Genomic DNA, 25,280 nt, shown 5'->3' on the forward strand with positions numbered 1-25,280 from the left:
AGGAAAGCATATAAATTTTATTACTTCACAACTATGGTCACTTAAAAAAAATCTCACACAAAAAGTAGAAATAATGAACAGCAGAAGAGTTAGTAATTCAAAATTCGAATCCTCCAAGATCATTTGCAATGATAGAGCAAATAGATACTATAAAGATTGATATAGTAATCTATATCAGTTACTGTATTGCAAAAGAAAGGAGCTTAAAATGAAATCTTCCTCTACATGTTCTTACTCTATCCAAACATCATTATTGAGTTGATATTTGAAGGATGATGTTTCTTAGGTAGGTCATGCTAGTAGCAAAGAATCTACTCTGCCAGTGCACGAGACAATAGAGACACACGTTCAGTCCCTGGGTCAGGAAGATCCCCTGGCATAGGAAATGATGGCAACCTACTCTAGAGGCCTTGCCTGGAAAATTCCATGGACCAGAGGAGCCTGGCGGGCTACAGTCTGTGGGGTTGCAGAGAGTCAGATACAACTGAGTAACTGAACACACATGCAAAATGTTTAATGTTTTTCCTTAAGTATTCTCTAATCCCAGGCAAGTATGTCAGTTTGGAAATTACATACAGCCATTAAATTAAATTGACAATTGTTCTACTAGAAGTACAGCTAATATGTCAATGGGCAGAGAAAAAATTCAGCAGAATGAGTAAATAATATAAGGAATTTGTTTATAAATTAAAACATTTAAGATTAACTTTACCATCTACATCTTCTATAACATGATTAATTATATTTGTTATCAGGTACAGTATCAAAAACAAAGTAGACAGCTTTTTGAAAGGAGAAAGAATTCACACACTTAAAACCCTTCTGATTAAAATTGGTTTGCAGAATTTCCAGAAATCAGAAAACATGGCTTCAAGTCACCACCATTTTTCTAAAGTTGTGTTTCCTTGCCTGGCCAATAGTTGGGTTGTAGCAAATGATCACTTGTAGTACAATTCTCCTTCCTGATTCTTGTTGACACCATTGTTCTTTCTCTCTTGGTTCTGAAGCTTCGGTGTTTTGAAACATAATTTTTTTTTAAAGTGAAAAGCACTGCAGTACTTAGGAAAATGGACATTATGCCAAGCATCATGGTTAGTCCCAGATATATATGTCTAGAAGAAGACAGAATCTCAGTCTTAATTATTGTAGCTATCCAATTTTAAATAAAATATAATAATATCCAAAAATATCAATATCAATGAAATCAATCAATATCAGTAAAACTATCATGAGGATGGTTTTCTTTAAGAATGCCGATTCAGTGGCTATAAAAGGCCTTTCTGTGAACATTTGACAGACTATTGAAGGCAGTAAGCTAATATAAAGCAAATTTTTAGTAGTACCATCATTTTCTGTTACTGCTAATTATATAATCCTTTCCATCCTCTCTGTAACTTATTTCCTTAGACCAGGTGACTATATACCTGTTTGCTTAGAACAGTCCCAGCATAAGCTAGTGTTGTCCCAGGGCAATCTGCCCCCTTTCCTTTCAAAAATATCCAAATTTGAATGATAAATTATATGGTTATCCTCCCCTTGAAACTTGCCCAAATTCAATCCTACAGAAAAACTGCAAGAAGTGACATTAAGGGGGAATTGGAGATCTCAGTACACTAGAGTGACCTAAGCAAACCAGAGGTTTACATCAGTATCTTCCATGAGAAGCCTTTAGTTCTATTAGATCATAAGACATGAAAGTCTGAAAGCACAGGTTGAATTATTCATGCTGGTCACCTTGTATGTACACTCACAGTCTCTGAGTTACATTGTCTTTACAGAAAATATAGCCTGGGTAAATGTGAATAAAGTGCCAATTTTCCTCATAGATCAGGTGTCTTTCAAAGACCAACGTAAATTTCTCACATATCATCAAAGCCTATTAAGTCAAGCAAATTTATTTGAGATGGTCAGCTCAATTCACATCCAACTTCCAACTTACAGGGTTTAGCACTGTTTATTTTTCTAGAGAATACTCAGCATGTAAATTGGAAAAAAAAAAAAAAAAAAAGTCCTCCTTGCTTTTAAGCCATTGAAGCAATAAGGGGACTAAATGTTTGCTGAATTGCACTGAATGATACCATAGTGAAAAATCCATGCCCTCAACCCCGTACACACACAGAGAAAACCTTTTACTTTTATGCATTTCAAGTACTGGAATAATTGAACATCAGTTTGGCAATAGAAACCGGACAGATTTAGAGCCAAATCCAAATCTTGCCCAGGGGGATTATATCTGACGTAAATGGGACAGTTTGGCTCAGTTTGGTGGGGGCAGGGGGGAAAGAATTAAACCCCAAATGTGACCTAAATCTAAATGCTTCTGAGTTTCAGGGACTTAACTGAGTTGTGTGCATAAACTTTGAAAATCCTACTCTATTCTGAAATCTTCTGTCTTATCTTTTTTAAATGATGGGAGTCAAGATTAAGAATGAAAGAAAACAAAAGGTCTAGCCAAATGGTCAGATAATAATAGAATTATTCTATAACACAGAACAAACTTCTGGATTAGATTCTCCTTTTCTTCACAAATGATGACACTATGTGAGGATTATTCGTGCTGGTTGTCTCTTGCAAACCTGGCATGTGGTAGCAATGAGATTTAGGAAATTGTTTGGTACAATACCTGAAAGCATTTGAATCATACAATCTACAGGATCCTTTACTTCCACATCTTTTAAATCCCCACTTGAGGCATGAAGTATCAATCAGAACTCCAAAATATATGGGAGATGGGATTCCTGCTGTGAGAAAAACAAATAATTGCCATTAAAAATATATGCATATCTTTTTGGTTAGCCTACAAAGAATGACTCTCAGAAACCACATTCTGGTCTCCTGGAGAGGCCCTGCTATTTCCAAGGAAGTGAATTTGGGACAGAATGTGGTTTCTGAGAGTCATTCTTTGTTCAGTTTAGTTCAGTCGCACAGTCGTGTCCGACTTTCTGTGACCCCATGAATCACAGCACGCCAGGGCTCCCTGTCCATCACCAACTCCTGGAGTTCACTCAAACTTATGTCCATCGAGTCGGTGATGCCATCAAGCCATCTCATCCTCTGTCGTCCCCTTCTCCTCCTGCCCTCAATCCCTCCCAGCATCAGAGTCTTTTCCAATGAGTCAACTCTTCACATGAGGTGGCCAAAGTATTGGAGTTTCAGCTTCAGCATCAGTCCTTCCAATGAACACCCAGGACTGATCTCCTTTAGGATGGACTAATTGACCTCCTTGTAGTCCAAGGGACTCTCAAGAGTCTTCTCCAACACCACAGTTCAAAAGCATCACCTCCACTAACTTTGTTCGTAGTGATGCTTTCTAAAGCCCACTTGACTTCACATTCCAGGATGTCTGGCTCTAGGTCAGTGATCACACCATCATGATTATCTGGGTTGTGAAGATCTTTTTTGTACAGTTCTTCTGTGTATTCTTGCCATCTCTTTTTAATATCTTCTGCTTCTGTTAGGTCCATACCATTTCTGTCCTTTATCGAGCCCATCTTTGCATGAAATGTTCCTTTGGTATCTCTGATTTTCTTGAAGAGATCCCTAGTCTTTCCCATTCTGTTGTTTTCCTCTATTTCTTTGCATTGATCGCTGAAAAAGGCTTTCTTATCTCTTCTTGCTATTCTTTGGAACTCTGCATTCAGATGTTTATATCTTTCTTTCCTTTTCTCCTTTGCTTTTCGCTTCTCTTCTTTTCACAGCTATTTGTAAGGTCTCCTCAGACAGCCATTTTGCTTTTTTGCATTTCTTTGCTATGGGAATGCTCTTGATCCCTGTCTCCTGTACAATGTCATGAACCTCATTCCATAGTTCATCAGGCACTCTATCTATCAGATCTAGGCCCTTAAATCTATTTCTCACTTTCACTGTATAATCATAAGGGATTTGATTTAGGTCATACCTGAATGGTCTAGTGGTTTTCCCTACTTTATTCAATTTAAGTCTGAATTTGGCAATAAGGGGTTCATGGTCTGAGCCACAGTCAGCTCCTGGTCTTGCTTTTGCTGACTGTATAGAGCTTCTACATCTTTGGCTGCAAAGGATATAATCAATCTGATTTCGGTGTTGACCATCTGGTGATGTCCATGTATTGAGTCTTCTCTTGTGTTGTTGGAAGAGGGTGTTTGTTATGACCAGTGCATTTTCTTGGCAAAACTCTATTAGTCTTTGCCCTGCTTCATTCCGTATTCCAAGGCCAAATTTGCCTGTTACTCCAGGTGTTTCTTGACTTCCTACTTTTGCATTCCAGTCTCCTATAATGAAAAGGACATCTTTTTTGGGTGTTAGTTCTAAAAGGTCTTGTAGGTTTTCATAGAACCGTTTAACTTCAGCTTCTTCAGCATTACTGGTCAGGGCATAGACTTGGATTACTGTGATATTGAATGGTTTGCCTTGGAAACGAACAGAGATCATTCTGTCGATAGCTTTTAGCAAATATTGATAAGTTTGCAAAACAGATTTCTCAAAATTATATTATTTCTTGTGTAAATAATTTAAGATTTCTCTATAAAATAACTTATCTTCATCATTATTTACTTGGTTACTTTGAAATACAATTAGTAGAAGGAAGGCAGGGTAAATGTTCAATTCTTTCCTGTTTTAAGAATAATGAATTAGTGTCCTAGTATTCTTCAAAATTACTTAGGTATCATTACAAATTTATATCTTTTTTTATTCAATGTATTTTGATACATTGCAGCTATTACAATGATTGTTATATATTAATATAATAGTATTTTTTAAATTTTATTTTATTTTTTTAACTTTAAAATATTGTATTGGTTTTGCCAAATATCGAAATGAATCTGCCACAGGTATACCTGTGTTCCCCATCCTGAACCCGCCTCCCTCCTCCCTCCCCATACCATCCCTCTGGGTCGTCCCAGTGCACCAGCCCCAAGCATCCAGTATCGTGCATTGAACCTGGACTGGCGACTCGTTTCATACATGATATTATACATGTTTCAATGCCATTCTCCCAAATCTCCCCACCCTCTCCCTCTCCCACAGAGTCCATAAGACTGTTCTATACATCAGTGTCTCTTTTGCTGTCTTGTACACAGGGTTATTGTTACCATCTTTCTAAATTCCATACTGGACCAAGGCCCTCAGGTTGTTCCTGCGTCCTTTTGACATGCGCCTGTGATAGCTTTCTCACTTTCTTGCACCAAAAGTTGTCCCACAATCACAGTATCTATTTTCTAACCTAGACCTCGGTCAGTTTTCCAAGGTCCTATGGTTTCTTTATTGAGCAATGATATTTAGATACCACGGACTCATTGCTATGGGTGCTCATGTCTCCTGAGCTAAATAGATTCTAGATTTTTCAGGAGACAGAGTTGTAAAATACACATTATTTTAAAATAAAACTATATGAGTTCATATTGACATTTTAAGTTTAAATTAATGAATTTTACTTACAATATTTTATGCTTTTATCACTTTTCTATTATACTGAAAATATTGATTCCTGATATTAACATAACATCTACTTTATCTTAAAATATATAATAGTTTTAACATAACAATGCTAAAGTTACTATAAAAAACAATACTATAAAATGTACTGAAGCAATGGGGAATTCATAGTAATTCTGTTTTTCATGTAGTTTAATGTTTTTTCTATATGGTTTTTCATCCTGTAATATACAGTTAGTTTTGATTTGTTTTAAGAATTTTTTTGGTTCTTTTAATTATTTAAAACGATATAAAATTTTTGTATTCTTCCAAACTAAAAATTATACGACAGCTATATTTACAAAGTCTCATTTCCATCCTGTTCTCTCCCCCTGTTTTTTTCTTTCTTCCCTAACAGGGAAAGAAAAAATTATTATTTTTTAAATTAATTATTAATTATTAAATAAAAAATTTAAAAATTATTATTCATTTTTAGTTTATGCTTCCATTGTTTCTTGTTAACAAGAGCAAATATCAATACCTGTGTGTGTGTATAATATTTTCACCTTTCTATACTTACACCAAATGTATCATACTGTATACAATTTTCTACATTTTGCTTTATTAAACTTAGTTGCATATCCTGGAGATCAGTTGATATGAATTGTGTCTCTCCACAATTTATAAGTTGAAGCCCTAACTCCCAATATGATTGCATGTGGAAGCAAAATAATTAAGGAGATGATCAAGGTTAAATGAGGTCGTAAGAGTGAAGCCCTAATATGATAGGGAGGCTGCCATTAAACAAATAAAATTATTATATAGTTTCTTTACAAAGTTGTGTTAGTTTCTGCTGGATAGCAAAATGAATCAGCTGTATGTATACATACATCTCTTCTTTTTTGGATTTTCTTCCCATTTAGGTCACCACAGACTGCTGAGTAGAGTGTTATACAGTAAGTTCTGTGCTATACAGAATATACAGTATATCTGTATATATATCTACTATACAGTATATCTGTGCTATATAGTAAGTTCTCATTGAAAGCAAAAGTCATTTAGTTGTGTCCTACTCTTTATGACCCCGTGGACTGTAGTTCATGGGATTCTCCAGGCCAGAATACTGAAGTGGGCAGCTGTTCCCTTCTCCAGGGGTTCTTCCCAACCCAGGGATCAAACTCAGGTCTCCCACATTGCAGGAAGATTCTTTACCAGCTGAGCCACAAGGGAAGCCCAAGAATACTGGAGTAGGTAACTTATCCCTTCTGCAGCGGATCTTCCGAACCCAGAAACTGAACTGGGGTCTCCTGCATTGCAGGCAGACTCTTTACCAACTGAACTATCAGGGAAGCCCTCAGGCTGTCATTAGTTATCTATTTTCTACATTCGTGCGTGCTAAGTCCTTCAGTCATGTCTGACTTTTTGCGACCCTATGGCCTGTAGCCTGCCAGGCTCCCTTGTCCATGGGATTCTCCAGGCAAGAACACCAGAGTGGGTGGCCATGCCCTCTTCCAGGGGATCTTTCCAACCCAGGAATTGAACCTGCATCTCTTATGTCTCCTGCATTGGCAGACAGGTTCTTTACCACTAGCACCATCTGGGAAGCCCATTTTATGCATCATAGTGTATATACTGTCCTTATAAGAAAAGGAAGAGGCACCAAAGACTGCTCTCTGTGCACAGAGAAAAGGTTGTGTGAATGCTCAGTGAGAGGGTAGCCATCTACATATCAGGAAGAGAGGTCTCACCAGACACCAGTCTGTTGGCACATTGATCCTGGACTTGGCAGCCTTCGGAACTATGAGGCAGTAACTTCTATTGTTTAGGCCCCTCAGTCCATGTGTATTGTTATGACAGCCTGTACTGACTAATAAACTTGGTAACGTTAGAGATTTTTTCCCCATTTGTCCATACAGCTGTAAAGTATTCCCTTATGTGGGTTTACTATAGTTTATTTAACCAGTCTAATATTGATGTACATTTAGACTGCTTGTAGCCTTTTACTATTATAAATAATGCCACAATGATTGCACCCTCCGTAAGATTACAATTCAAACTTTCACGAGGTCATTTTTAGCCATCAATTGCTAGAAGTAGGATTGCTAGGTCAAAACATAAACCTAGATGTAATTTTTTTAGTTATTGCCAAATGTCCTTCTCCAGCAATAGTATAATTTTCACAATAGCAATGTATGAGTGTATCGATTTTCTATTTGTATTATAATACATAACAAACAACATTTGGTAATTTTCCCATCTGTTAAGTAAGAATCAGTATCTTAGCATAGCTTTAGTTTGTACTCTCCTTCTTATGAGGGGCCTTGACCATCTTTTTATATATTAAGATGTATCCATTTATCTTTCCGTGAAATGGTTGTTTATATCTTTTATCCACTTTTGGGCTTCCCTCATAGTTCAGTCAGTAAAGAATCTGCCTGCAATACACGAGACCCGGGTTCAATTCCTGGATTGGAAAGATCCCCTAGAGAAGGAAATGGCAACCCAGTCCAGTATTCTTGCCTGGAGAATCCCACGGGCAGAGGAGCCTGCAGGCTTCAGTCCATGGGGTCGCAAGAGTCGGACCCGACTTAGCGACTAAACCGCTGCTGCCACTTTTCTCTTAGAGCTTTGATCTTTTTTTTTTTCAGTACCTAGGCATTCTCCATATAATAGGATGTTAGCCACTCATCTGTTATATAGATTGTAAAAAAAATACCATATGTAGTTTTTTATTTTCTTTATGCTATTTTTTCATTTTTAATTATATTTTTATTTTTTGAAAGTTCCTTTTAATTTACAGTATTTACAAAGTATTGGCTATATTTCCCATATTATGCAATAGACCCTTGAGCCTATCCTCACCCAGTAGTTTATATCTCACTCCTTCACCCCAATATTGCCGTCTACCACTGGAAACCATTAGTTCTCTATATCTGTGAGTCTGCCTTTTGGGGAATTATATTAACTAGTTTGCTGTATTTTTTAGGTTCTATATATAAATGATACATGGGGCTTCCCAGGTGGCTCGGTGGTACAGAATCTGCCTGCCAGTGCACGAACACAGGGGACATGGGTTCGATCCCTGAGTTGGGAAGATTCCCTGGAGGAGGGCAGGGCAACCCACTCCAGTATTCTTGCTGGAGAAACCCATGGGCAGAGGAGTCTGGAGGGCTGCAGTCCATGGGGTCACTAAGGAGTCAGATATGATATAGCAACTAAATAACAGCAATAAATAATATCATATAAGATTAAATGTATTTTCATTTTATGGGATCAACTTTATGAATTATTTCTTTAAGATATGTTTCACACTGTGTTTACCTCTATGTTCCCAAAAGGAGGTAAATAGACTAATTACAGCCTGGGATGTAGTTCAGACTCAATAACCTTTTTTCTAGATAATCTCTGTTTTAATATTGTAGAATTTGAGCCAACTATGATGGCATAGACCTCCATTTTTATTGTTTTCCAAGGATTATATGGTATCTTTGCATATATCCTTTTTTATATCGGATATCCTTTTATATCCTTTTTATATCCCAAGTTACATAAACTCATTTATTTAAAACTCTGAATTTTTATTTTTCTCCCAAGTAGCTCCTCTCTGTCAAATTGCTGTGCTGTGTTCAGTCGCTCAGTCGTCTCCGACTCTTTGCGACTCCATGGAATGTAGCCCACCAGGCTCTTCTGTCCATGGGGATATTCCAGGCAGGAATACTGGAGTGGGTTGCCATGCCCTCCTCCAGGAATCTTTCCAACCCAGGGATCAAACCCAAGTCTCTCATTGCAGGCAAATTCTTTACTGTGTGAGCCACCAGGGAAGCCCAGAGGAATGTTTTCAATGGTTTCCCTTTCTTCTTTAGAATATAAACTCTTGGTTGCTTCCATGTCTTGGCTATTATAAACAGTGCTGCGATGAACATTGGGGTACACGTGTCTCTTTCCCTTCTGGTTTCCTCAGTGTGTATGCCCAGCAGTGGGATTGCTGGATCATAAGGCAGTTCTATTTCCAGTTTTTTAAGGAATCTCCACACTGTTCTCCATAGTGGCTGTACTAGTTTGCATTCCCACCAACAGTGTAAGAGGGTTCCCTTTTCTCCACACCCTCTCCAGCATTTATTATTTGTAGACTTTTGGATCGCAGCCATTCTGACTGGTGTGAAATGAGTTGCCAGTCCAGGTTCGATGCACGATGCTGGATGCTTGGGGCTGGTGCACTGGGACGGCCCAGAGGGATGGTATGGGGAGGGAGGAGGGAGGAGGGTTCGGGATGGGGAACACATGTATACCTGTGGCGGATTCATTTTGATATTTGGCAAAACTAATACAATTATGTAAAGTTTAAAAATAAAATAAAATTAGAAAAAAAAAATAAATAAAATCAAATCTAACTGCAAAAAAAAAAAAAAAGAATATAAACTCTTGAAGGACGAAACCTAATTTGACTTATTCACTCTGTTTTCTGTAGGTTTTAACTAATGAATATTGAAAATTCTAATAGTCATAAAAAATCATTCCAATTACATTTAAGAAATTGAACTCCAAGCCATACTGCTTTGACTGTTTGAATGATCTTTCTACCAGTGATATATCCTAGCATTGAAAGTAGCTCAAAAGAATTCCTTTCATTTAATAATTTAAGAAATTACATTTAGAATTCAGGTTTTCTTACTGATTCATTTTTTGCTTTCCTTTCAGAGGGCTCTTTTATAATAGCAATGGGTTTTTTGAGACTAGATTAGTACTATAGAAGAGGCAAGATTGTTATAAAAAATGTCATTACTCTCATAAGATCACTTTATTATGGGTACATCATTGATTCTCAATAAATATTTCTGGAAAAAAGGAAGAGAGTATTCTTGGAAAAGAGGGAGGGAAGAAAGACATAAAGGGAGGAAGAAAATTAGAAGAACATGAATCTACTACCTACAGCATTTAGTTATGTGTCATAATTCTGTAAAAATATTTAGAAGACAATTAAAATATACTTATAATGGCTACAACAATTTAAGCATAGATTATACTTACCAAGAACTCTTACTGCTAAGGTGTAGATACCCAGGGCAAAAGACTTAAGTTGTGGTTTAATGCACCTATAAACAATAAAAGCACTATTACAAAAAAATAGTACATTAAAGCATATAGTAAAGTCAGTTTATTATAAATCAGTCTTTAATGAGGTGGATTAGGTTACTTTGAAATTAGTTCACATGTCAAAGGATGACTACTAGGTTTCTCTAAAATTAAACTAATCAAAATATTGTATGTATTTTTAATTTCCCACAGCTTATATAATAGAAGTTGGTTAGGAAAGAAAATAGGACCAAACATCCACAAATCTTTTTTGTATAATGTTTTTTTTTAATTTAGTTATTTATTTATTTTTTTTGGCTACTGGATGTAGAATCTCAGAATTCAAGTAGCATTTATGGAGAATACACATATTCTAGCATAGGGAAAGCAAATTATGTAGAAGCCATGTTCCATTATATGCAATGTATTGGATTTTTAGTTAATATTTCTAAAAGATAAATCACTTACATGACATATTCAAATGGTGTTAGGTAAAGTAAAATCAAATTTTATCAGTACAGTAGCAAAGACAGGGAATAATTCTAACAATTTGTAAGATTATGGAGCACAATAAAGGATTAATGACCTCTAGCTAGTTTTTGTGGGTTTTGGTCTAAAACCATGGGACCCTACTGACTTAAGTTGAATTAAAATCACTGTGACATGCTGAGTGCTTTTGGTAAGTAGTGTGGATCTGAATTTACCAGCCAAGTACAAGATTATCTAAAATAACAAGAGCATCTTTAATAAAATGACTGTATAACTTAAATTGGGACTTTCCTGGTAGTGGTAAAGAATCTGCCTGTCAATGCAGGAGATCCTGGTTCGATCCCTGGCTTGGGGAGTTCTGCTGGAGAAGGAAGTGGCAACCCATTCCAACATTCTTGCCTTGGAACTCCCATGGGCAGAGAAGCCTTGTAGGCTATAGTCCATGAGGTGTCCGAGCTGGAGACAACATAGCGACCTTGTATGCACATGTAGCTTGAACTGATGGATTTTAATAGCAATAACCATGAAGATATATAATAACTACTGAGCGTTGACCATGGTAGTAAATTCTTCATATGCGTAATATTTAATCTCTGCTTTAAAATAATCAAAAACTACAACTTGTCTCCTTTAAGCAAACATGTTTCTTTCTAGCATCAAAATAAAGTGTGGTTCATTTATGGGCTGGTGGTGAGGAAAACTCTTCCTCTGTTCACCTGTTTATTCATGAGGCCCAGGTGACTACTTGGCACTACATAAGAAAAGGTTGAAGACACAGGTACCTGCAGAGAATGATCCTGGTCTGAGACTTCTGGTGTAATGCTTTCCCACTAACCTATGCTTCCATTTGAAAACACCAAGATCTTATGTTCCCATCAAATCCTTTTATGAGGGGCTTCCCTGGTGATCTAGGGAAGGGGATGCATGTTTGGGGAACTAAGATCTTGCATGCCTTGTGCCACAGCCCCAAATTTAATAACTAATAAATAATTTTTAAAAAACCCTTTTATGAAAACAGATTTGTGGATGTTTGGTCCTATTTTATATAAATATTCCTAATCAATTTCTATAATATAAGCTGTGGGAAATTAAAAATATATATGCTATTTTGATTAGCTTCATTTAGAAAAATAATCCTTTGATGTGTGAATTAATTTCAGTCACCTAATCTATCTCATAAAAGATTGACTTACAATAAACAGTGACTTTTCACGTTTAACAATTTCATCGAAATTTGTAGTATCTTTACGTGATTTTGATCAGTTGTATAACAGTAAAAATTCCAATACTAATTCAATGAGGAGGAAACTTTTACCACTAAGAATACTCGTTATAAAACTAGTATTTTAACATCTGAATTTATGTGTATATTGCATCGATTTGTGAGAGGAGAGCCAATAAAAAAATGTTCAAGCATAAATTACATTACAATAGAAAAAATCACTATCCAACCACATTTTTGAATAAAAACCTAAAGGGAGAAAAGCATAAAAGTGGAATAAGTTTCCTGAGAGTGCTGTAAGGAATCACAATGACTCCACAGAGCGGAGTTGGAAGTCACTGCTGTAGATGGTCATGGGGTGTCTTCTATTAAAATTGGGGCAGGAGATTCAAGGTTCACCTCAGAAGCAATATGTATCCAGGTATCCCGCCTACAGACAAAGTATAGGATGTGATGACTGCAATTACGAGGAAATACAGAAACATTTTGGCACATCCATTATCTTTTTGACATCTGCCCACCATGCCTGTGGAATTTCCTGATTTTGAGGCTGCAAGTCCCACACAGGTACAGTTATTAAATATCTGTAACACAGTAGGGAAAAATCCAATTATTGAGGTAAATAGTATATAACATTAAAGACAAAAATTTATTTTAAATGATTTTATAGTATACATTTATAACACAAATAGTGGGGAAAATTTTATTTTTCTGTGTTAGACTGTATCAAGCAAAGTGAAATCGAGAGAGAAAACATTTCAGTACCCAAAGAGCAGATGGTCTACAAACTATTGATCCTACTGAACATCTCTAAGCAAATCTCACCAAATCCAATGCTACCTTACCTTCCTCCCTACCACATCTAAATCTAAGCCACCATGGTCTCTTTGTGCTTGACCTGTTTCTACTCTTACCTGGCTCTGGTCTCTTTTCTGCAATAACCCAATTGAGCCTTTAAAAATGGCAGTCAGATTGCTTCACTATTCTCAACTTTCCAATGGCTTCTCATTGTACTTGGATAAAATCCCAAGTCCTTAGAGCGGCTTCCACACTATCCATGATGCACCTCCTCAATCCCACTCTGATCTCATTGCTCCGTGATCTTCCCCTTCTCCCTCTACTTCATGAGTTCTCAGGGGACCCTTGCCAGCCCTCAAACGTTGTGAGTCCAGGCAGGCCTCATGGTCTTCCTGCTTTCTCTGTTGGGTAATTTTTCTAGGGGGTTACATGGTTGGCACATACACTTCAGGTCTCTGCTCAGATAGTTCATTAGAGAGAGCTTTCAAAACCACCCACTCAAAACAGTACCTCCATCTCTCCACACTGTTATTCTAACTTGTTTTCCTCACAGCATTTATTACTTTTTATCAAGATATTATATAGCCATTTAATTCTAAACTACATATCCCCACTAGAATATAACTTCTGGCAGAAACTCTTTGCTTTGTTATCATTGTACTGCTGCTGCTGCTGCTGCTAAGTCACTTCAGTCTTGTCCGACTCTGTGTGACTCCATAGACGGTAGCCCACCAGGCTTCCCCATCCCTGGGATTCTCCAGGCAAGAATACTGGAGTGGGTTGCCATTTCCTTCTCCAATGCATGAAAGTGAAAAGTGAAAGTGAAGTCGCTCAGTCGTGTCTGACTCTTAGCGACATCATGGACTGCAGCCTACCAGGCTCCTCCGTCCATGGGATTTTCCAGGCAAGAGTACTGGAGAGGGTTGCCATTGCCTTCTCCTATCATTGTACATGTAGGCTTAACAATAGGCCCTCAATTTAAGTGCTTAGTAAAAATTTGTTAAATAAATGGGCACAGTTTGAAGATATCAAAGAATATATAGTGATTATGAGAAGGAAAGAAAAACCTTGATAAGTAAAACCCAACTAAATCTTGGATAAAGAGGCAACTTTCATAATCTCTCATTGTTTATTTCTGTAAGTTTCATGTGTGAATGTGTACATGTAATGAGTTGTCATTTTTTTTTATTACAAAAGACTTTGTGAATTTTTAGGTAAAAAATGAAATAATAGTGGTGTTTCCTTTTTGAAGAGGAATAGCAATATAGGATTTTTTATTTTGTTTTGAGTGTCAGGTAAAAAGCTTTTGAATCTTGACTTTGCCTCTCACCAGATACATAAGTTTAGGCAGATTCCTTATATCTTAATGCTTTAATTCTCACATGAGCAAAATAAGTAAAATAATACCCAATCACTTGAGTATTATGATGTCTAAATATTTTATTAAAGCACTTCCCTTAGTCCCTGGCATGCAACATTTTCAATAAATGGAAGCTCCGGTTAAGAAAGAACTTTCAGTGCAACTAGAGATTATCACACTAAATAAAGTTAAATCAGAAACAGAAAGAAAAGTACTATATATTACCACATACATGTGGACTCTAAAATATGACAAAAATTCAACGATCTATGAAGCAGAAACATGGACACTGAGAACAGATTGGCGGTTGCCAAGGGAGGAGGGTGCTGGGGAAGGGATAGAGTAGGGGCTGGGGTTAGCAGATGTAAGTTTTTATATATAGAGTGGATAAACAACAAGGTCGTACTGTATAGCACAGAGAACTATATTTATATCCTATGATAAATCATATGGAAAACTATTTTAAGAATGTATATATAACTAAATCACTTTGCTGTACTGCAGTAATTAACAAAACATTGTAAATCAATTATACTTCAATTAAAAAAAAGCAAATCCAAAGTAAAAGAAAAGAAAATCCTTCAAGTGGTTTAGGCCAAAGAGTATAGTGGCCAAAGTTGGGGGTTGGGTGGAGGAAAGACAAGAAGGAAGAAAAGGAAGGGAATGTTAAAGCTCAGATTTCAGATGGGTGGGTGGTCTTAATATCAGTGTTGCTAGAGACCAATCCATTCTTCTCTGAATAAAATGTCAAAATAACAGTAAATGGAAAATCAACAAGCATGAGACTGTCTATAGAAGTGGTTGCCCAAGCATTCTTAATCTAGTGGATAAGAATACGTAAATATATTTGTGGTTTAATTTTCAGCTCTCTGGGGCTATCAAATATGGGTAGATTTCATCAGTCACAAGCAGAAAGCCATCTGACCACTGTGGCTTATACACAATGAGTATAAGGAAGAGTCTGTTAGGGACAGGGCTGTAAAGGTGTGATTAGAAGAATGAATCTGTTAATGAAGTACATAGTACACTTAATTGAAGTACATGATACTCTTCACAACTGGTTTTCTACCTGTATTTCCAACCCTGTCTTCCTCTTACATTCTATAGGAATCCTTGATTCCAGCCATCTACTCTTTTCATCATTACACAAATTGGCTTGATATCTCAGGCAGAGCTGTCTCAGAACCATCAGCCTCCTCTGGATTTCTGACCCCTGGGTCTAGACTTTTTGGGCTAACCTTCCTTATACTGGCCTCTATTTGTCCTGTCCTCCAAAACCTGCAAGGACCACTGGTCATGGGATCAGGAGACATGGAGCCCAAGGCAGATGTTATTAAATGATCTTATGGCTGAGAGTTTCTCATTTGAGGCTAATATTCCTTACTAGTAAAATAAGAGAACTAGATTACATAATTACAAAGTTCGTCCAGCCTGTTTCATTATTCTCATTCTGACCCCAATTCTTCCAACAACTGTAATTCTACTAGTGATGCTTTTATTTCCTGTCGCCGCACAAAAGAACAAAGGCAGAGTAAACAGCATGGATTCTATCAATGTGGTCTGCTCCTGGGTTGGTCCCTGAGCCCCCATAGGGTTGTATAGTTAAGCACTGTTGCACGCCCAGGGGCACACATTTTAAAGAAGGTTTCTTACAGTAGTCTTTCCACTCCCAGTGGTGGTTTGACAACCAGCAAGACAAGCCGATGCATACGTGATTCCATTCTCACCACATATGGGTTCCCATTTTGTCTCTGAACATTTGCATCTTGAGTTGCAATCTGAAAAGAGAGCTCGTTCATGATAAGAGACAGGTTTGGTTCTGGAAAAAAAAATGTAACGATATAAAATGTTACCTTTTAGTAGGCAGTACCCTAATAACTTCAAAAATCAATGTTCTTAGGTATGTAAATGGCAATGCCAACAAATTTTGCCTGGGGGAACACAACTGTCATCAGAAATACCAGCTTCTCATCATTAAATGTGAATTCACTCTTAGACAGCTTTCTTTTGATCATTACCTTTAGAGGTTTACCACTTTACATGATATTCTTGTCTTGGCTGAGGTAGTGGCACCCCACTCCAGTACTTTTGCCTGGAAAATCCCACAGACGGAGGAGCCTGGTAGGCTGCAGTCCATGGGGTCCCTAAGAGTCGGACACAACTGAGCGACTTCACTTTCACTTTTCACTTTCATGCATTGGAGAAGGAAATGGCAACCCACTCCAGTGTTCTTGCCTGGAGAATCCCAGGGACGGGTAAGCCTGGTGGGCTGCCGTCTATGGGGGTCGCACAGAGTCGGACACGACTGAAGCAAATTAGCAGCAGCAGCAGCAGCAACTGACTCTAGAATGTTACAATATTTTTCTATATTATGATGCATTTGGAAAAAAATTATCAAAATAGAAAAACAGAATAAACTTCAAGAGCAATTTATGACATTACTCTTACTATGTATCAATATAATAAAAAACTCTCATACAATTTTCCATCTTGTAGAACTACTATGGATTTGGTCACCCCAAATGTAAAGACAAAATACTTTTGAGATTTCTTCTAGCAGAATGAGAGGCTATTTAACTAGGTCTCCTAAGAAGTCACCCAGGGATATTTTATCTTATTCTCTTCTCTAAGGCATGAAGTTTTTTTTTTTTTTTCTAATTTTATTTTATTTTTAAACTTTACATAATTGTATTAGTTTTGCCAAATATCAAAATGAATCCGCCACAGGTATACATGTGTTCCCCATCCCGAACCCTCCTCCCTCCTCCCTCCCCATACCATCCCTCTGGGCCGTCCCAGTGCACCAGCCCCAAGCATCCAGCATCGTGCATCGAACCTGGACTGGCAACTCGTTTCCTACATGATATTTTACATGTTTCATTGCCATTCTCCCAAATCATGAAGTTTTAACTGAGACTGTTTTGCTGTATCTGAAAGTACAAATGTGCGTCTTTGAAAACTTAGAATCAGGCCACTATGGATACTGTAGAGCCAAGATAATAGAAGATTAGAGCCGAAAGAACAGTGGGGATGATCTAGGTTAACTTCTTATTGGGAAAATCAGGAAATTCAGGGTCAAAGTAGGCAGATAACTTGCTCAAATTCACAATGTTTGTCAGTGACAAACCCTTCCAGGACTCTGGATTCTAAGTTCTTGTCTTGGGCATCAGACTTAATTCTCATCATTGCAGAAGAGAAATTTCTTGCACTATCATATCTAAAGCTTCTCTGTATTGATCCTGAATGAATGTCTGGAATCAAACCAACATTGTGGAACAAAGAAACTCTGGATAAACCCTGGAGAGCATGTTTATTTTATATAGTCAATTCTTTTATATTGCTGAAGGTAACATTAAATTTATCACTTAGGACAATCTTGAAGCAGAAATTAATTGCATATATGTTTCCTGAAGAATGTGTTGACAGTAGAGTCATTATTTAAAAATTTAATTATTAGCTTTATAAAATATGCCAGAAAGTTTATATTTATGAGATTTTTCTTTCAAAATAGTTGTGGTGGGAGGGGAGAGATTTCTCCAGAGATGTTGCCTTTTCTTTGGTTGCTTCCAATAACAAAGATAGTTTTGGAGGTTAAATCCTTGTCGTTGTTGAGAATATTCTTAAAAATATGGAAAGCAATTTCAGAAGAGGAGTTTTAAACAACGATAGCATTATTACACGGTACTTACAGTCTTTCAAGGGGAACTGCTTTCAGGGACCTAGTACTCAATGAAGTTTTTTTGTTTGTTTAAGAATATTGAATCTTATTATCATCTGAGTATATTTTTAATGTAAATCTCAAAATTTGTCTGTTGTCTACTTCTGTATTTGCTTTTGGCTTAGAGATAGCACAATGCAATAGAAAAAAACATTGTACTGGAAGGAAGTTAAACTTTCTAATCTCAGTTCTTTAAATGAAGGTAACAAAACTTCATAAAGGCATCTTAAGATAGAAGTGAGATGATAAAAAGGTAAGGTGTTTGTTAAATTCCAAAATATAAAGTACTTGACCACTGTCCATCCACCATGAGGATCTTAGGAATAGGAAAACATGGCACAGGACTTCTACTCTCTCCAGAATCTTCTTGCAATTCCTGTTTATAACTAACATTCTTGATCTATATTGTTCAATGTTACCAAGGCAACAATACACTCTGTTAAGTCTAACTCTTGCTGTGACAACTCCCAGAAGCAATGTTATATGAACTTTGCATTCACTAATTTTCCTGAACACTTTAGAGGACAAAAAGTATAATTGATGTGGGCTTCCCTTGTGGCTCAGTGGTATAGAATCTGCTTGCAATGCAAGACATGTGGGTTCAATCCATGAGTTGGGAAGATCCCCTGGAGGAGGAAATGGCAACTCATTTCAGTATTCTTGCCAGGAAAATCCCAAGGACTGAGGAGCCAGGTGGACTGTAGTCCATGAGGTTGCAAAGAGTCAGACATGACTGAGTATGTATGTAACAACAGGAGAAACTAGGTTAATGAAGGTGTTGGAACATGAACACCAGACAGATAAATGTGGAAAGAGGCTGGAGAGCAAGCAGTGAGCAAGAAGCAACTGAATCATCAGGAAACAGAATATATTATCAGGATGGTTGACCTTTGAGCCAACAGGTAGAGTTTTAGCAGCCAGGCAGATAAAATCAGGGAGGCTGGCTTGGCAACCTGTAGCAGCTCAATACTTTTTTTGTTTTAAACAAATGATGTATAGATAGGTAGAAGGATGAAGAGAACTGTCTCTGGGAACTCGGGTGCAGAGACAGAGTGATAGCGAGGACTCTTGAAGGGGAAGGATGAAGTAGTTTCTTCAAGACCCAGCTTTTAGACTCTGGAAACTTAGAAATCTAATTGCTACCCCCACACAGAATGGCATAAATCTAAAAGCATCAGTAAATACTCCCGTGATCTACTGCAAAGAGCTGCATGTTCGTCACCGGGTTGAGGGATAGCCATTTTCGCCTTCAATTTCCCTTGACTTGAATGACAAAGACTATAAAGTGTAGCATAGAAACCATTCCAGTTTTCTAAGTATCTAGGTGTTCAAAGGAAAAAAAAACTACAATTGTTTCCAAGAATGACACTTCAATTTTGTGCTGGGTAAGTGCTAATCCCTTTCATGTGTATTATCTCGCCTTGCTGCTGCTACTGCTGTCACTTCAGTTGTGTCTGACTCTGTGCGACCCCAGAGATGGCAGCCCATGAGGCTCCCCCCGTCCCTGGGATTCTCCAGACAAGAACACTGGAGTGGGTTGCCATTTCCTTCTCCAATGCATGAAAGTGAAAAGTGAAAGTGAAGTCGCTCAGTCGTGTCTGACTCTTTGCGACCCCATGGACTGCAACCTACCAGTCTCCTCTGTCCATGGGATTTTCTAGGCAAGAGTACTGGAGTGGGGTGCCATCGCCTTCTCCATTATCTTGCCTTACAAAACCTTAAAAGGCAGTTATTATTTCTGTTTTTAAAATACTAACATTGAGGCTAGATTAAATAACTCATACAGTATCACTTCACTAAGAATAGAGAAGCAAAATTCAAGGTCTGTATTTTCGACTATCAGGTTGCTTCCCTAAAGAAAGATGTGGATTTGGTATTTTTTAATATTTGCTTCCACTTTCGGATTCAAAGGAAATGACAGATTTTGGTGACAATAGCAGCTTCCACGTTATAAGCATTGTCCATTCTTCCACAATAAAATAATAATTCCTTTACATAGCTATGATTCTTAATAATTTATATTATCTTATTTTGAAATATAATAATTAATTTGATTAACCAAGCTGATCTCTGATTACTTAATAAGTAAACATACCCTTGGTAGGAGATAGTTAATCCTGCCACATCAGAGTTTTCACAGCCCAGTGCAAACAGAGAAAGGAATAGGAGGTACCCAAGGCCCGATGATCCCAAGTAAAGTTTTGCAGCACCACGAATACTGATTCTGAATTTTTTCATAACTATTCCCCCAGAGAATATTCCAAGAGCCACTGCAGGTATGTTGATGAGCCCTGAGGAAAAATAAAAATGTGTCACGTTTGTGAACCTCTAAAAGAAATCTGAGTACATTCACCCAAACTTTCTAAGGGATTGTATGAAACTGTGTAATAATAGTTTTTAACGTATTATTAGACTACTTGGTCAATTTAAGTTTACAGAACTATTCAGCCACTAACATGTAGCTTTTATATTAATGATAACACAGCCGACAGACCCAGGGTTCTGCCTATCACAATGTCTAGCATAGGGTTTGAAATCAGTAAACACGAAATCAGTCAATGAATCTGGTCTTTTTGGTTTAATCCCAGGAATAACAGGTGCAATCAGGTGGCAATTAGATGATTATAATGCTTTTTAAGGTTGTGAATGAAAGAATAATAGGCACATAGACCGTAAGGAATAAACAGACAAGCACAAAAACAGTCCTGGTTCTATTTTCTGACCCCAACAATATTTGCTCTTATTGCCAAGCCTTTTAGTTTGATATGCTTTCTTACAGCATGAACAATAACATATTATTAGGTACCTTTCATATTTTTTTAATTTGCTTACATTGTACCAGTCACTTAGTTAAGCATTTGATACATTATCTATCACATCTACTCTTTACCACAACCTTAGAAGATAGGCATATGCTATCTTTATTGCAGAGAGCAGTTTGTTTATGGCTGTGGTTAGTAAGTGGAAAAGCAAGATATGAATCCAGGAGGCTGTTATCAAGTTAAATGCTTTCAATAACTGTGTTAAACTGACTCTCCTTCAAGGGGATTTGGAGATAGAATTCTTCATAAATAGGTGTTCAATCTCACTAGTAGTCAAATAAGTGTGACTTAAAAAGCAATACTAGGAAAAAGTTCAACAAAGTGATTAAGAGTTTGGATCCCAAAGACCCAGCTCTGTGGCTTTGAATCTCAGTTCCACAACTTAAATAGCTGTGCAACTGCAAGTAATTCTCTGAGCTTCTCTAAAACTGACTCCTCACATATAATATGGAACTAATAATAGTGCCCTTAAAGTGATTAAATGGCATGAAAAGTTATTAGCTTAATATCTTGCACAAAACATCATTCAATTAGGTTATTACGAACATTTCCATCTATGAGACAAAGATGAAAATGTTGGGGTTGGGGAAAGTGGAACACCTCTGTGTTAGGAAAGATGTAGAAAGAAGCTCTTTGGTTGGACTGTGAATTGGTAAATAACTGTAGGGAAAGGTAATCAGGTACCCAATGTTAAACTTCTCTGTGAATTAGAATCTATTTCTCATATTATCTACTCATCAATTACTGATGTAACTTGAGATTTTGAGATAACACATTTCTTTCATGTAATAAAAGGGCTGAAGTTTGTATAAACCTTGGCCAGCATCTGCTGACGTAAACAATAATTACAAGTATCCTTTTCTGACTCACATTGAAATTTGTGTTAAAAAATTAAAAATACTGACATACAGTGATAATAGATGCAAAATAACTTCCTTTCTTCCTTTCCTTTCTTTCTTTATTTTCTGATTTATATATCTAGTCACTTAACTAAGTTTCATAGAGTCTAAAACATCAAATATATAGTGATACTTGGTTAGCTATTATATTATTTTAAAAAGTGTTTTCTTCATGTATTGATAGATGATTTTAAAAAGGATATTTTGTTTCATCTTAATGACTATGCATTAAGTTAGCATTAAACTGATCACATTAGAAATTACCCACCTTGAAGGGGGCACGATCACGAAATTGGTGAAACCGAAAAAAGAAGAGATGTTCATTTTTGCTTCTTCAGCTGAACTGAGGTTTGTGGCTGTGCAAATGGCAGAGATTGTGCATTGGGCCCCTGAAGAGCTGAACATCAGCTAAGAGATACTGGCTGATGATGATTTTAACTTGAAAGTTTATTTATTTGAATTAAAGAGTATTTAAATTCCATAGTGCTTTACAGTTTTTGAAGGGTTCATACAATGTGATTTTAGATAATCCCATAATAACTCCCCCTTTTTAAAAATCCCTTATCTCTATATTGCTCCTATCCCCTTCCCGCTCCCCACTGGTAACCACTGCTTGGTTCTCTGTATCTGTGAGTCTGCTTCTTTTTTATCTTATTCACTAGTTTGTTATATTTTTTAGATTCCACAGATACGTGATATCATACAATATTTGTCTTTCTGTCTGGCTTCACTTTTTTAGCATGTTGTCCTCCAAGTCTGTCTATGTTGCTGCAAATGGCAAAATTTTGTTCTTTCTTATGACAAATGGGCTTCACTTGTAGCTCAGCTGGTAAAGACTCTGCCTGCAAAGTAGGAGACCTAGGTTTGATCCCTGGGTTGGGAAGATCACCTGGAGAAGGGAAAGGCTACCCACTCGGTATTCTGGCCTGAAGAATTCCATGGATCGCAAAGAGTCGGACACAACTGAGTTACATTCACTTTACTTTTTATGACAAACAGCTCATACAGCTCAATATTAAAAAAAAAACAAAAAACTCTAAACAACCCAAGCAAAAAATGGGCAGAAGGTCTAAATAGACATTTCTCTAAAGAAGGCATACAGATGACCAAAAAGCACAGGAAAATATGCTCCACATCACTAACTACTAGAGAAATGAAAATCAAAATTCTTATGAGGTATCACCTCACACTGGTCAGAATGACCATCATCAAATAACAAAGGCTGGGGGTGGGGGGAGGTGTGGAGAAAAGGGACCTCTCCTACCCTGCTGGTGAGAATGTAAACTGCCATATGGAGAACAATATGTGGGTTCCTTTAGGCAATGGCACCCCACTCCAGTACTCTTGCCTGGAAAATCCCATGGATGAAGGAGCCTGGTAGGCTGCAGTCCATGGGGTCGCTAAGAGTCGGATCTGACTGAGTGACTTCACTTTCACTTTTCACTTTCATGCATTGGAGAAGGAAATGGCAACCCACTCCAGTGTTCTTGCCTGGAGAATCCCAGGGATGGGGGAGCCTGGTGGGCTGCCGTCTCTGGGGTCGCACAGAGTCAGACACGACTGAAGCGACTTAGCAGCAGTAGCAGTAAAATCTAAAAATAGATCTACAATATGATTCTGAAACCCTACTCCTGGGCATATATCCAGAGAAAACCATAATTTTAAAAGATACATTGCTCCCCAGTATACATTGCAGCACCATTTACAATGGCCAAGAAATGGAAGCAAACTAATTGTTTATCAGTGGATAAATATATAAAGATGTGATATAAAAAATATATATATATATATATACACATACGTATGTACACACACACAGAGAAAAACCATGAAATACTATTCAGTTCAGTTCAGTTCAGTTGCTCAGTCGTGTCGGACTCTTTGCGACCCCATGAACCACAGCATGCCAGGCCTCCCTGTCCATCACCAACTCCCAGAGTCCACCCAAACCCATGTCCATTGTGTTGGTGATGCCATCCAACCATTTCATCCTCTGTTGTTCCCTTCTCCTCCTGCCCTCAATCTTTCTCAGCATCAGGGTTTTTTCAAATGAGTCAGCTCTTTGCATCAGGTGGCCAAAGTATTGGAGTTTCAGCTTCAACATCAGTCCTTCCAATGAACACTCAGGGCTGATCTCCTTTAGGATGGACTGGTTGGATCTCCATGCAGTCCAAGGGACTCTCAAGAGTCTTCTCCAACACCACAGTTCAAAAGCATCAATTATTCTGCACTCAGCTTTCCTTATATTCCAACTCTCACATCCATACAGGAGAAGGCAATGGCACCCCACTCCAGTACTCTTGCCTGGAAAATCCCATGGACGGAGGAGCCTGGTAGGCCGAAGTCCATGGGGTCACTAAGAGTCGGATCTGACTGAGTGACTTCACTTTCACTTTTCACTTTCATGCTTTGGAGAAGGAAATGGCAACCCACTCCAGTGTTCTTGCCTGGACAATCCCAGGGACAGGGGAGCCTGGTGGGCTGCCGTCTATGGGGTCGCACAGAGTAGGACATGACTGAAGTGACTTAGCAGCAGCAGCAGCAGCACATCCATACATGACTACTTGAAAAACCATAGCCTTGACTAGATGGACCTTTGTTGGCAAAGTAATGTCTCTGCTTTTGAATATGCTGTCTAGGTTGGTCATAACTTTCCTTCCAAGGAGTAAGCGTCTTTTAATTTCATGGCTGCAGTCACCATCTGCAGTGATTTTGGAGCCCAGAAAAATAAAGTCAGCCACTGTTTCCCATCTATTTGCCATGGAGTGATGGGACTGGATGCCATGATCTTAGTTTTCTGAATGTTGAGCTTTAAGCCAACTTTTTCACTCTCCTCTTTTACTTTCATCAAGAAGCTCTTTAGTTCCTCTTCACTTTCTGCCATAAGGGTGGTGTCATCTGCATATCTGAGGTTATTGATATTTCTCCCAGCATGAAATACTACTACTCATGAATGAATGAAATTACTCATGAATGAAATGAGATACTATTACTCAACCATAAAAAAGAACAAAATAACGCCATTTGCAGCAACATGGATGGACCTAGAGATTATCACCCTAAATGAAGTAAGCCAGACAGAGAAAGATAAATCCCATTCAATATCACTTGTATGTGGAATTTTAAAAAATATATACAAATGAACTTATTTCCAAAACAAGCTCACAGACATAGAAACAAATTTATGGTTACCAAAGGGAAAAGGAAAGTGGGGGGGGGTGTAAATTAGGAGGTTGGGATTAACATATACATACTCCTATATAGAAAATAGATAATCAAGGACCTAGTGTATAGCATAGGGAACTATATTCAATATTTTATAATAACCTATACGGAAAGAGAATCTGAAGAATATATATATATATATAATGTATAACTGAATCTCTGTGCTGTAGAATCTCTGAAACACAATATTAAAAATCAACTGTACTTTAATAAAAAAGAAATTTATTTTGTAAAGTGCCCATCCTGCCTGGGACATCAGAAGCAATGGCACAAAATACAC

At 37.5% G+C, this 25,280-nt stretch overlaps 1 protein-coding gene across 3 annotated transcripts in view; it reads right to left on the minus strand.

The window, feature by feature from the left end:
* Nucleotides 1–489: 489 nt before the first annotated feature.
* Nucleotides 490–25,280, minus strand: part of SLCO1C1 (solute carrier organic anion transporter family member 1C1) — an 82,089-nt gene continuing 57,298 nt past the window's right edge. For 2 of the 3 annotated variants that reach the window (XM_086404056.1, XM_086404057.1), the window contains 6 exons: nt 20,150–20,345; nt 15,990–16,155; nt 12,578–12,762; nt 10,423–10,487; nt 2,624–2,741; nt 490–1,112 (listed from right to left, as the gene is read on the minus strand). In XM_086404056.1, coding sequence (XP_086260182.1) covers nt 890–1,112; nt 2,624–2,741; nt 10,423–10,487; nt 12,578–12,762; nt 15,990–16,155; nt 20,150–20,345 — 953 coding nt within the window. In that variant the 3' untranslated portion in view covers nt 490–889. Of the gene's footprint in view, nt 1,113–2,526; nt 2,742–10,422; nt 10,488–12,577; nt 12,763–15,989; nt 16,156–20,149; nt 20,346–25,280 lie in introns of all 3 variants that reach the window. The other variant, XM_086404058.1, reaches the window with a different exon arrangement.

Source organism: Bos grunniens, chromosome 5, assembly GCF_055505025.1.
Source record: "Bos grunniens cultivar Pamir isolate PY7600 chromosome 5, Bosgru_T2T1.0, whole genome shotgun sequence".
NCBI classification, from domain to species: Eukaryota; Metazoa; Chordata; class Mammalia; order Artiodactyla; family Bovidae; genus Bos; species Bos grunniens.